Source organism: Dipodomys spectabilis, unplaced genomic scaffold (genome assembly GCF_019054845.1).
Source record: "Dipodomys spectabilis isolate Male_0828 unplaced genomic scaffold, ASM1905484v1 ptg000179l, whole genome shotgun sequence".
NCBI classification, from domain to species: Eukaryota; Metazoa; Chordata; class Mammalia; order Rodentia; family Heteromyidae; genus Dipodomys; species Dipodomys spectabilis.
In genome coordinates this window covers 7,336,414-7,350,000 of record NW_024870856.1, presented here as the reverse complement: position 1 = coordinate 7,350,000, position 13,587 = coordinate 7,336,414, and the positions used below count along the sequence as shown (strand labels likewise).

At 40.9% G+C, this 13,587-nt stretch overlaps 1 protein-coding gene across 1 annotated transcript in view; it reads right to left on the bottom strand.

Annotated features, from left to right (window-relative positions):
- Sema5a (semaphorin 5A) overlaps positions 1 to 13,587 on the bottom strand; it is a 313,257-nt gene that overhangs the window by 243,962 nt on the left and 55,708 nt on the right. Inside the window, exon 2 of the mRNA XM_042695214.1 lies at positions 2,823 to 3,020. Within this exon, the coding sequence (XP_042551148.1) occupies positions 2,823 to 2,946 (124 nt within the window). The 5' untranslated portion in view covers positions 2,947 to 3,020. The remainder of the gene's footprint in view (positions 1 to 2,822; positions 3,021 to 13,587) is intronic.

Below are 13,587 nucleotides of genomic sequence, written 5' to 3'. Positions count from 1 at the left end.
CAAGAATCCTTCAATGGCAAAGAAATGAGAAGGCTGGAGTGCATCACAATGGAAAACCACCTGGCCCAACCTGATGAAAAACTATTCCACCAAGAAGTAAGCTCATAGTGCTAAACTGCCTATCTACTACATTTTATCCAAGAGGCTATGAACATATTTGTGTGTGCATACATCTACAAGGATTTTATTATGAAGGAACTATGGACTGTGAGATAGACAGACAGACAGACAGACAGATAGAGGATTTGGGTAAATGCAGAGAGACAGGGAAGAGGGTAGAAAAAACTGAGAGCAAACATAGATCCCTCTGAATATTCTTATGTTATTACTTTCACTTTGAACCTCTAAAGATCAAAAGCTTAATGAAACAACTAAAATTAACATAATTTTGGGTTGGTGACACAACCACACAGAAGGAAATCCTTTCTAATGATTTTTAAACATAATTTGGCTTCATTTCCTCAATAAAATCACATATCCTGAGGACCAAAAGTTCATCTTCAAGGACTTTCAATAATCACAAGAAACTAGGTTTCATGGAGCTGGAAATGATGGAGTGTGTGCTGCAGGATTAATTACATTGACCTGTGGAGACTCGGGATTCTGCACAAGGGAGAAAACATAAAATTGGAAAATGTTAAGAAAGAGCCTGGAGTCCTGTAGATGTGTTGGAAGCTTCAAGTGAGTTCACACTATACAGTTTTTTTTTCTTTAATGTTTCCTGAGCAGTGTTCTCTGTAAACACATGCTAGAGAGCACCACTGGAGTTCTCATGAAAGATTCCCACAACTATGGAAAGATGTTAGGGGAAAAAGTCGTTTTTGTCTACACATAGTAAATACCTTCCAAAGATTACCTGAGTGACAGATACTATATGAACTCAGGAATCCACCTTCTTAATAGGCTTCCCAAGACTTGAAAGGCCAAAATTCTACCAGTTACGAGGGTAAAAGCTACCATGAATGAACATACATCAAATATGTTCAAATCTGTGTTGAATGGAATGCTAATTCGTGGAATAACAAAGAGAAATACAGCCTCTTTGAGTCCATTAGAATGATCAATGGATGACTAGTTGGGTGTAAAAGAACCAACCCACGAGTCCCACCCAAAAATCAGGTGGTAGTAGCGGAAGCTGTTATTATGCCTTATCTAAATGGGTTGCATTTTCAAGAAGATATCCAAATGATTGATGAAGGAAAGTTAGTTTATACCAAAACATTGCATTATAGGAATAAACAGTAAAAAATTCTAAACTCTCACTTTTGCACTAATGAATGAATAGGTAGATTCAGATAGTTATCATGAATAACCCCTTACTTCCCAAGCAAACATTCTCTGTTTGATGATGAGACTACAAAGCATGACCATGACACTGGCAAGAAACACACTTCAAGCCTGACTCTAACCAGGTAGGTCTCCTGCTACCACTGCAGATTCACAGAGACATGTCGGGCAGAGGAACTTAACAATAAAGACAGGATGCAATGGCAGAATGCACTAGTTTCCCTGAGTAAAATGTTGCTCATTTTATCCACCCTGTGAACTAAAGAATGTATGTCTTCTTAAGACCAACAGAAATCTCTCTATACTCACTAGATATCTAATGGTTTTATATACTCACTTTTGGAATTTTCTTTACTTATTGTTATACTGGAATTGTAAAGGAGCTGAATTGTGAGAGGAGCTGAATTTAAAGCATAACATTGTAAGAGTTTCAAGGGAGAACTCAAATAGTGTAATTCCTTAGAAAGACAAAGTCAAAATTCAACCAAATATACACCAGAAAGAAGGTACTTGAAAGAGATGGGGCCGGGTCAAGGGGAAAGGGATGGATGAATGAAGAGAAGAGGGGGAGAATGTAGTCAGGAATCCACTACATAGCCTACAAAATGAAGAAAAGCAAGGAAAAGGGTACATAAGAGAGGGACAGGTGAAAATGCTCAAAGGGGTGGCATTAATCACCATGCAGTGTCTTCATAAACTGCTTTATAAATGGCAAGTCCTTCGTAGAACTACAAAGGGAGGGAAGAAGGGAAGGGAAGGGAAGGGAAGGGAAGGGAAGGGAAGGCAAGGCAAGGGAAAGCAAGGGAAGGCAAGGGAAGGCAAGGGAGAAAGAAAGGGAAGAAAGAAAGAAAGAAGAGAGAGAGAGAGAGAGAGAAAGAAAGAAAGAAAGAAAGAAAGAAAGAAAGAAAGAAAGAAAGAAAGAAAGAAAGAGGGACAGAGGGAAGAAGGATGGAAGGAAGGAAGGAAGGAAGGAAGGAAGGAAGGAAGGAAGGAAGGAAGGAAGGAAGGAAGGAAGGAAGGAAGGAAGGATTTTTCTATATTTGCTTCAACATTATTAGAGAGTGTGGAATGAAGTATGAGTAGGGATTCAATGAAAAGGACAGATGGGTTTTAAATTAATTAGTGTGGCTGTTGGTGTACCTTAACCTATTCTTTCTATTTTTCTATATATTTAAATTTGTGATGATTTTAAAAGTAACAAAATACTAAGGTGTTTTTTGACTGCATAAAATACAAATGTCTGATTAGTCTGATAAGATAAAGCCCTTGCAGTAGAGACACACACTAATTTATTTTCATCCTAAAGTATTCAGAGTCGTGGATATAATGACTATACAAATTTTGATGACTGCAGGAACAATTGAGTAGATGGGTAAAGAAATTAGTTGTAACAGGGAGTAAAGAGACAAAAAAGGAACTTTAATATATGGTAAGATTTTGAGATGGAGGAAAGCGTTAAGATGGATGTGCACCATACTTAACCGACTTAAGTCTTTTGAGTCAAGCCTCCCATGGACAGCCCCCTTGGTCCTTACCTTTGTAAGAAATGACCGGGTGCTCAGCTCTCTGGCAATGAGCAGCATCCTGGGCCTCTGGCTGTACGAGTCTCCATAGCCCTAGGCTTGAGAATAGCCATGTGATGATGCAGGCTCCCCTCATGGTGGACAAGGGGTCTTTGATGCTGGGTGCTCCTGGTTTAAGAAGCTCGTCTTCTCCTCATGTGTGAAAAGTACCTAAAACACACAGAGGAACAATGACCAATCCAGTTTCATGGTGGGTAGAGCTTTAGGAAACTCCCATCACTAACTTCGAAGTCACACATAATTTGTAGAGATAAAAGGACTGTGGAAAGAATAAGCACCAATGGCTCATGTCTGTAGTCCTCCCTACTCAGGAGGCTGAGATCTGAGAATTGTAGTTTGAAGCCAGCTGTGGCAGGAAAGTCCAAGTGACTCTTATCACCAAGTACCCAAAAATGCTGTAAGCAGAGCTGTGACTCAAGTGGTAGAGCAACAGCCTTTTAGAGACAGGCCCCAGGCCATGAGTTTACACCCCAGGACCAGGGTTTGTAAACAAACAAACAAACAAAAAAGTCTGTAAGTATGTAGAAAGAACACAATTTATTCCTAGGTGATATGCAGATGTGTGTGTGCATAGGTGTGTACCAGCACATCTATGCACAGTCTTTTCTGTTCTAATTCTGGAGTAACTCAAATTTAAGCTCTCTGAGTCACCATGTTACTCCTAAATGAAACCATTCAATAGCTGTGATCACTGACAGATTTCTCCTTGGATGTGCACCATACCCTATAGCCTATACAAGGTAGAGAACTATATGTACAAAAATTACAGGCATCCAGAAAAATCAAATGATAACCATGGTACGTCACCAATAATCTGATTAGGATTAGACAGCCCGTATAAATTGCCCTATTTGACTATTTGGTGTATATATTGCATAAAAATTTAAGAGATGACATACTTGTAAATTTTTTGGCTACAGATCACATATTGAGCAAATAGAGTCTACAAGGCATACTACTGGGTGAAATATAGGTACTAAGTTGGAGCTAGGAGACTGTCAAGATCATAAAAAATTTAAAAGATTAAAATCTGTTCAAGAAAGGTAGGCTTATAAAAATAATGATAACCTTACGGAGAAGCCAGAGTGCTGTGGGAGTTGAGGGAGAGTAGCCCTGCCCTTTAGAGGGGTCACGGAGAGTCCCATGAAGGAGTTCATATTTGAGTTTAATACTGAAGGATGAAACGTATTTCAACAGATGAGGATTTCTGGAAGGTCAATCCATTCCAGGGGGAGAGAAGGAGAAGGTAAAGGGAGGGAAGCATGAGAAGAAGGGCAGGTCACAGGTTTGGGAAGGTTTTACTTTATTTGAGGCAGAGCTCAGGAAGTATGAAGGGGGGGAGGAAGAGCTTAGATAAGAGGTAAAGTATGGGAAGGCGAACTACACTAAAGTAAGAAGTCAGCACTTTAGATAAGAAATCACCATAGTGTACTCACGTTAGAAGAAAAATTAAAGAGGTATTGTTAGTGTGACAATGCATACAGGAAAGAAACAGGGAAGAGCATAGTGTGGGGGTGTGAAGGTGAAGCCACTGCAGTTGCTCAGAAAGTAAATAGATGAAGCTGTCACTTCAGATTTGTCCCCTAAGAGTGAATAGCAGACAGAACGAACAGCCCATAAAATGCAAATCAAAACAACATTGAGATTCCACCTCACACCAGTTAGAATGGTTATAATCAAGAAATCTAGTAACACAGATGCTGGAGGGGATGTGGACAGAAGGGAACCCTCCTGCATTGTTGGTGGGAATGTAAACTTGTTCAGCGACTTTGGAAAGTAGTATGGCGGTTCCTCAGAAGACTCCACATAGAGCTCCCCTATGACCCAGCATGCCCACTTTTGGGCATTTACCCAAATGATCACAAACAAGACCACACTAAAGCTACCAGCACAACTATGTTTATTGCAGCATTATTTACCATAGCTAAGATATGGAACCAACCCAGATGCCCCTTGGTAGATGAATGGATCAAGAAAATGTGGTATATATACACAATGGAATTCTATGCCTCCATCAGAAAGAATGACATTGCCCCATTTGTTAGGAAATGGAAAAACTTGGAAAAAATTATATTAAGTGAAGTAAGTCAGGCCCAAAGAAACATAGGTCCCATGGTTTCCCTTATTTGCAATAACTAGTATATGTCTGGGACAAGCAGAAAAGGTCAGATGAGTTGATGTTAGGTGAAATGAACCCCCAAATAAGGACTCAAATGGTTTTTCTTTCTTGCGATTGTTTCTAACATATTTATAAGATGATTTCTTTGTTTCTTTGTATGTCCCTCCCCGACGGTATAACCCCTGCTTTCACTGTATTTGATATTGGTATAATTTGTGGAAGGGAAGGGAAAAAACAAATTGTTTAAATAGGGATACAGGTGGACCCATTGCTACAATGAGATGAAAAAGACATGTCAAAAAAACGAACTTTACAATTTAGGTGTGGGGGGGGGCAGGGGAAGGAAGTGGTGGAGGTAATGTATCTGAGGAAGTGGGAGGGAAGGGAGGGAAAAAACAAAGGAGGAGGCAACAATGCTGAATAAGAAATGTACTTATTACCTTGCTCATGTAACTGTAACCCCTCTGTACAGTATTTTCACAATAAAAAACAATTTAAAAAACATCATGGGTAAAGCAAGTGTGCAGAGTTAAGGGCAGTTGGATATTCTCACATTTTTCCCAACGTAAAGGCAGAGCTAGGTCCCTCCCTCAAATCAGGGTTGCTCAATAACTTCTTGGCACAGTAACTGAATACAAGACAAGTGATGGGCACTTGTTTCCAAATTCAGCCTCCACGGGAACGGGAGTTTTCACTCTGTCCCTTAGAAAACCTTCTTTGGGACACCAAATCAGATCCAGCTAACTTGAGTCTGCCACACTAGAGAGACCACACTAAAGTGGCTCTGGCATCCAAGACCCACAGTGACCAGCTTCCCAGTCAGTCCAGCCAAGACAGCAAATACATATGTTTAGCATAATCTACTAGATGTTTTCGGTAGTTATCACAGAGCCACAGGATGATCCAATTCTGTTGTGCCCAACTCCAGATCACAAAAATGTTAAATGTGATACAATGTAGCTCTAACCTGCTAGCTGTTAGAAACACACAGTAAAGAGACACTAACAGACTCAGGATGAACAATGCTCTGTTTTGATAAGAATGTGATCACTGAGTCTTGCACGTGCCAGGTTTAAAATGCCAAATGGATATTTAGGAAACTTCAGTAAACTGTTGAAAATCCAGGGTGGGTGCTCAGAAAACAAATGTCAAAGATAACTTAGAAAGCTGTGAATGGTTGAAATCATACATGTGGTTCATATCCACCTCAAGAAGCATAGGGAAAACAAAATTAAAGAGGTGTTTGCCAAAAGGCAGTCATCAAGGAACTATCTACACCAAGATGAGGGAAAAAGAAGTGAAGCAGAAGGATCAAGACCTGTAGCAGTGGGGAGGTCGCATTAAGATGGACGATAAAAGTAGCACAATTAAAACAAAGATGGGTCACCCGCAGCGGGAGGAAGCCAAGGTCACAGGCTTCAGACAACAGTCGGTCAGTGGTCAACTTGGAGGAAACAATTTCAGAGAAAATGGAGACAGAATCCATGTTGCACGTTACCAAGGAAGAAATGGAGAGAGGGCAGTGGAACAGACATATGTGGTGGGCCCCTATCATGAGAGGGAAATGGTTTGAATGTCCCTCCCAAAACTCATATTGAAATGTAACTGCACAACATATAGGGTTGAATTTGGGTGAAAGGAACTAGCCTAAGCCAAAGTACAATGCGTGCAAATATGAAATCACAATGAAAGTCTCTTCTACTATTAATGTATACTAATTAAATTAAATTTTTAAGAAAGAAATGATAAGGGACATCTTATTATGCGCCAGTAAATCCAATAAATAAGACGTCTTATAGACCTACCTTCAACTGGAAACTTCCTTCTTTACATAAGCTCCCCAACTCCAATCCCAGGCCTACTTATTTGCCTCCAAGATAAAAGGAAGGAAAAAAAAATAATCCAAGTGCTTGAACCACTCTTTCCTTGGGGTCTGGAAATGGACAATTACAGAAGAGAGGCATGGCCTGGTGAATGAAAGGGCGGCTGAAATGGAACTGAGTCACCGGTGCCCAGCTGAAATGACAGGTTTCCCATGTTAAGCGGAGGAAGGAGCTTTTCATGAGCCCAGACAACTTTCAGAGGCTCATAATTTTCAGCCTGTAGCATGTTACCTTTTTCCTTAAAATAAAGGGACTATAAACAGTCATCGTGGGAAGGTAACAAGGAAGGGCAGTGAGTCTTCATGTGGAGAACTGGGCTTTTCTGGGCATCTACCCTTCAAGGCCAACTCCTCTGAACAGGCTCCGCTCTAAATGACTGGTCCTTCATCCTCAACTCTGTAAATTCCATCTGTCACTAAATTGAGATAATGTTGGGGACACTGTGCTTCTAAATCAGGGTGTTAGATTTCAATCTCAGCTCTGGTGACATTTCAGAAAGGCAAGTGTTTCTTTCGGGGCCCTTTGATGCATTTAGCATCCTCTCAGGCCTCTGCCCATTACATGCCAGTAACATTTATTTGCTTTTTGCCCACTAAAAATGCTTCTGAGCAATGCCAAAATACCCTCGTGGAGAACCTCTGATTTATGGGTATCAAAATATCTCTCCCTTTTTAAAACCTAAACTATCGTCACATTGCAAGCTTATTCAAAATACATTTATCTACATCATCCAACCAAATCTGTAATGAGTCAATTCAGCAAGATTTCAGCAAAAATAAATGAAATTCATGTTAATAATAACTATTTACTACATTTAAGAACAGTTCCAAAGAAGCAATGACACTAAAAATTTGTCAAGTGCCATTTCTCCACATTTAGGAAATCAAAAATAAATTCAGGAAGTTAGTATCAGTGATTTCTCTGGCACGAACATTTGTTACCGAAGGTCAATTTGGACTCACAATCAACCCTTTTGTGACATCTCCTTCAATATCCCTGAAGCTCTGGATTTCTGCTTCCTGATGTGGGAGGACGGCTCTACAGTTGGATCTAAATAAGCACAAGTCTGTATATAAGTGTATGTGCAATAAATAACACTTCCTATTCACACCCACATTGCAACTGAATAGGCTTTGGGGATAGAAAATAACCGTTCTTTTTGGAAAATAAAAGTGCTGTCAGGTTTTTTTAAAAAAGAAATCAAAAGAAGAACAGCTTATACCAGAAGCTTTTTTTAGGGAATAGTTCCTAACCAGTTATTAATTTAAAAAATCCATCATAAGCTTAATGTATTTCTTTTCAGGAGAGGCTAAGCTCCTTGAGACACAGTGCAAAATTAGGCATGACCAGATCTGTTGGCACAGTTCAGAGAGACACAAAGCCCGCCTTGTTCTGTCGTCCACCCGATGGCATTAGTTTTCCTGGTGAGAAGACAAAGAAGTCAGGCGAGTAAGCTGTCTGATCAAGGTGGTCTTCAGGAGGACCAACGCCTTCATGTGCCTCCAAGGGCTAAACCATGGCGTGTGTACCTCCTATACGCACAAAGCATCTTGTCACCTCACAAACAGAAGCAGCCAGAGTTTGGAGAAAGAGATGAACAGCACTTTGAAAACATGCAAGTTCGTATGTCCTCGTTCTATCTCTTGGCCTTATCCCAGAAAATCAGAATGCCTGCTCAGGGACAGAATCACCCAGACACTAAGTACTCACTCCCAGGGACAGCCACAAAGCAGCAATGAGTCACACTATCAGACCTCCTGATACCCTCCACACCCACCCTGGCACCAGGCATGGAGCCTGTTGTAACCATCAGTGGCTGTCAGGTGACTCACCCTTGGGATTTCTCTCAAGCTTTCTGAAAACAGAGTTGTGGTCTTCACCAAAAACCCAGCTCTCCCCAATGGATTCCCACTATGCATCCTACAAAGCCTTCCTATTGGATCCTCAGGCTTAGCTAGTATGCTCAAGGAAGTCCTGGGCACTCACATGAATGTCTGGGGCTCTGGTGCCCAAGCCAGGACTCCCTAGGTACATGCTGGCTTCCACGTTGCACACAGCAGGCTCCCACTCCAGCCCAGAAGGGCAGATCCTTTCTAACATTGAGTGCAGCAACTACTCCACCCAACACCTCACCAGTTTCTCATTAGTGGTTGCCCTGCAGCGCAGCATAATCTTTCTGTTTCTAGGCTTTTTGTTGGTTGGTTTATTTATTTGTGTGTGTGTGTGTGGTTGTAGGGCTTGAACTCTGGGCCTGGGCTCTGTCTTCAGCTCAAGGCGAGTGCTCTACCACTTGAGCCACAGCACCACTTCCGGTTTTTTGAGTAGTTTATTGGAGATAAGAGTCTCACAGACTTTCCTACCTGGGCTGGCTTTGAACGATGATCCTCAAATCTCAGCCTCCTGAGTAGCTAGGATTACAGACATGAGCCACCGACACCCGACTATTGGTTGATTTATTTTTATCAGTACTAATGACTGGACACAGGGCCTTGTTCTAGCTCTTAAGCCATGCCCCGCCCAGTCCCTATGTCTCTAAGTTGTGTTTTTATTATAAGCAATGTGTTGAAAACGTCATCTAGTGGCAAGACATGGACAGTGGCATGTTGAAAGTGACACATGAACAAATCAGAAATAACAGAGCCAAAATACTGGATAGCATTTATAACTGCCAGCTCTTCCATTGACCAAAACCCCATGTAAGATGACTGAGTCCCTTGATACATAGGAAACAAGGAATGAGTTAGTGACTCACAGAATTTGGAACTAAAAAGAGAGGCCTAAGCTATCACTTTGTAGGTAAGAAAGCTAAGGGTCAGACAGATTAAATAGAATATACAAGAGCACAAGTAAAGGGCAGGCCACATCAAACTAGGCCATACCTCATTGTATTGCACAACTTGGCCTCTCTGTCCAGGCTTGCAAAACCACACACTTAAGACCACAAAATTAGATGGCCTGAGTCATGTCCAGAGACATAGCCATGACTCCAGAGTAAACATGGAGAGGTGAAAGCACAGGCCTGGAAATCAGTGGTCTCCCTGAGGCGCCTTAAATCTCTCCAGCCGGATTGAAGATGCCACCTGTGAGCAGAGCAGTCCAGAGCAAGGGAAGGATGAAGAGGCCAATAGCTTCACTCTTCCCTGTCCCAGGGTATAGCTGCAGAACTGGTGAGAATCTTTTTGTAGGTTATATACGCTTCTTTTCAGTGAATATCATTGGTATAAACCTCGATAGATAGGAAACAGAAGTAGGAGAAAAATCTGAGAAGGAGGAATTCTGAATGGAAGAAAGACAGAAACTCTGTTTTTGACAAGGTTTGAGGAAGTATTGAAGGAAAGAGAAAGGAATCATCCATAGAATCAAACCATGGCGTGGTCACGGCAAGAAGGAAAGTCTCCAAGGAGTCCACGGTCATTCCTGCAGAGGTATCACGAGGTACGAGGAGGAATGGGATTAAATGAAGAATCAATAAAACAGTAATGCTAAGGTAATTCATGGTGTTCAAGAATATAGACCCTTCTAACCTTTTTCAAAAGGAGTAACTGTTTTATTCTTATGGAAACAGACTAAAAATAATTTTACTATATTGAACCAATAAGGGGAATAAAGATATTTCCCAAACACTGCATCTTCAATATGTGTTGCACACTTAAAAAAATTAAGTCATCTTTAAACTATTTTAATCCACATACCTTAACTGCCAAATTTTGGTTAAAAGAAGTTTATCCTACGTGAATTAGTGTAATGGTTTTGGGCATGTGTTAAAGACAACTGTTCGCTCAAGTAGAGAAACATGGCCAGCTGCCAACTTCAGATAACTGAATAGTAGTCATCTTTGGTAGCCATATATTTTCCTCATATCGGAACTTAGCTGAGATAGAATTTTATGGTTATATAAAATGACCTCCTGGTAGGAAATGAAAAAAAGCAAACATTAAACTATTTTATACATTTCAATAATGGTTCAGCTCCAGTGACCTTATTTTATATCTCTCTTCAAAAGGAACTGTTATTACACTTTTGCCGTCTTCTCCTTGTTTAGCTCCAGATTGCCTGGAGGAACGATAAAAATAAATGAAGCCCATTAGATAAAATTATTATTTACACAAAGGCAATATTAATTTTATCTGTCAGCAGGTTTTAAAATGAAGTGAAAGTTCATTCAATCTACGTCTATGTGTTCGCTAAAGGAACAAGAGCCTTTTCTAAGAAAAGGAAGATGAAATATTAAATAATAGCGCAATCATGGCAACGTAGCAGGGTAAGCAATTTCTAAAGGATTTAACGTATGTGGACACAATAAAATAACTGAGTTGTGAATGACTCCCCTGTTGTGAAATCAGTCACAGAAACTGTGCTTCTCAGTTACAAGGTAAGACATCTGTGCCAAGAAAACAAATCAGCCTGCCATGTTGAGGAGAAAAGAGTGCCTATCCCCACTGTGCTCATTTTTCTGGTTAACATCACTGGTCACCTCCTGACTGCCCAATTCAAAGAGCCTGCAACTGCACAGGTCAATGGGTTGGTGACCTCTAACCAGTATCTGTCTATCTCCAGTAAAGCTTCCTTCTCTACTTTATATAAAAGTTCAGTCTGTATGAATTAATCTCACATACAGAGCCTCTACCTCCCAGTCCATCCCTCAATGAAAATGCACCTCAGTCTCTGGTACCTTCAAGTTTTTCTCAATAAACACATTCCACATGTTTGTGCTTTCTAACTCATGTGGCTTCATGAATTCACTACAAATTCTAAAACGTGCAGCCTGCTCTTGGGTTCTATACCTAACCTACACCTAAAAACTAGACCTATTCAAATTAAGAAGCTAAGGCACCTTTTCTATGGGAGACCTGATGGCCCTTCCTCAGAAAATGTCCCCTACTACCTCTCAGAGCTAACTACACCACTGACTCAGGGATTTGACCTATTTCCCACTCTTTCATCTCCCGGAGTCGCCCCTCACCTGGTCCCTGTGTCCTGGCAATTCTTCCTCAGCTACTGCATGCATGATCTCTTTTCCATCCTGGCCAAATTCCTCCAAGTCTCAACTCTGTAATCAGCTTTTTGGTGGGATTTGCTGTCTCTAAATTCCATCTTTAAACATTGCCTTTGAGTACCTTTCCACTTCTCTCCCATCTCCAATGGGCATCAACATTCATTTCTATTATGCCCTTTGTCACCCTGAACCACGATTATCTGTCTACCTGCTCCATTCTAAAACAAGTCTGTGAAATCTCAATCTCTGGGCTTGAGGGGACAGATCAAACAGAATCAAACAATATCTGAGAGGTGAACAAATGGCAAAAGGAACGCAAATCCACATGTAAGTCTTTACCTTCCTCACAGTGCCTAGGCTTCCATTAAAATGCTATTCACATGACTTTCAACTATGACTGCTGTAAATTGTCACAGATGTTTTATCCCTCTATTAAAATTCTCTTAACATCTGGTCCAAATACATGAATTCCCATGGTTTTGAGAATTGTCCTTTCTAAATGTCATAATTTTCCAATTAATGGTCAAAGGGATGAAGGGATTATTACAGGCAGACAGACTGAAAAGAAAAGGTCTCCAGGGCCTGGAACTGTGAAAGCAGACAGGAGAGATGACCACATGGAGGAGTGCGAGGGGTCTGCAGAAGTCATTCGAGCACCTCATTCACCAGAGCTACGTGAAATGACATGGGCAGAAAGGATTCCATGCCGCTCACAGTGGAAACACATCCACAAAATGCATTATTGTCGGTTGGGAATATAAAATTTTGCAATACTACCAAGTAAATCTACCCATCAAATGACAGAGAATATTCATAGAAAAAAAAGCAAACACAGATCATTTGTTGAAATGACCTGAAACTTGGTGTTTTCTGATTTCTAACCAGGAAAACCACTGTGCCTGTCTGACTTTCAGACACAGTGGTTCAGACATAATTGCAATGTACAAGTTTGAGTACCTCCAAATCTGTTACGCTCTTTAAAAACAAATTTGGGTCTCAGAACCATAACGAAAGCAGGAATGAAAAATTCATCCTAAAAATTACAATTTGGGAGACTTCATAAAAATAAGATTCTAGTAATGAAAGCTTAATGAAATACATAAGAAACTACAAAATGGGTTATGCCCTGTATTTATAACTCTAGTTTCTGGAAATAAATTTCAAGCATACAGCATTCTTCTGTCTTGTACATAGGAAGACAAGACAAACAGAAGTCGCAGCTAAATGGAAAAATCCTACCATTTTAAACAGGAAAATTTCTCACCCTTGAAAATCTGTGTCATCTTGCTGTCCTAATATAATGTCTCTCACTTCTGTATGAAATACGTTGCTTCCCATGGAGACAGATACAAAGTAAAAGTCTGCCCATCCCAAATCCTTCTGCCCTTGACTTAATCAAGCAAAAGCCTGAGACAGGTCCAGAACTGCAACGATGACCTTTGCACTGTGCTCCTTTCCTTCCTGCCTCCACCCCAGCCAGGGCTGATCATTCAGATCCCTGATGCTCACAGTATCAACGTATGCATTAGCCCCAAACTACGCCCGCTCCTTGAACTTCTACCCACTTCTTCACCTCTGCGTACCACAAAGAATTGCTTCCACAGTAACCAACTGAACCACTGACACACTCCCTCCCTTCTCTCTGCTCCCTGCCAGAGCCTCCTCCATCACAGCCGCAGCGAAGGTTTTATTCCCTAAGACTCCTGGACAGTGATGGGA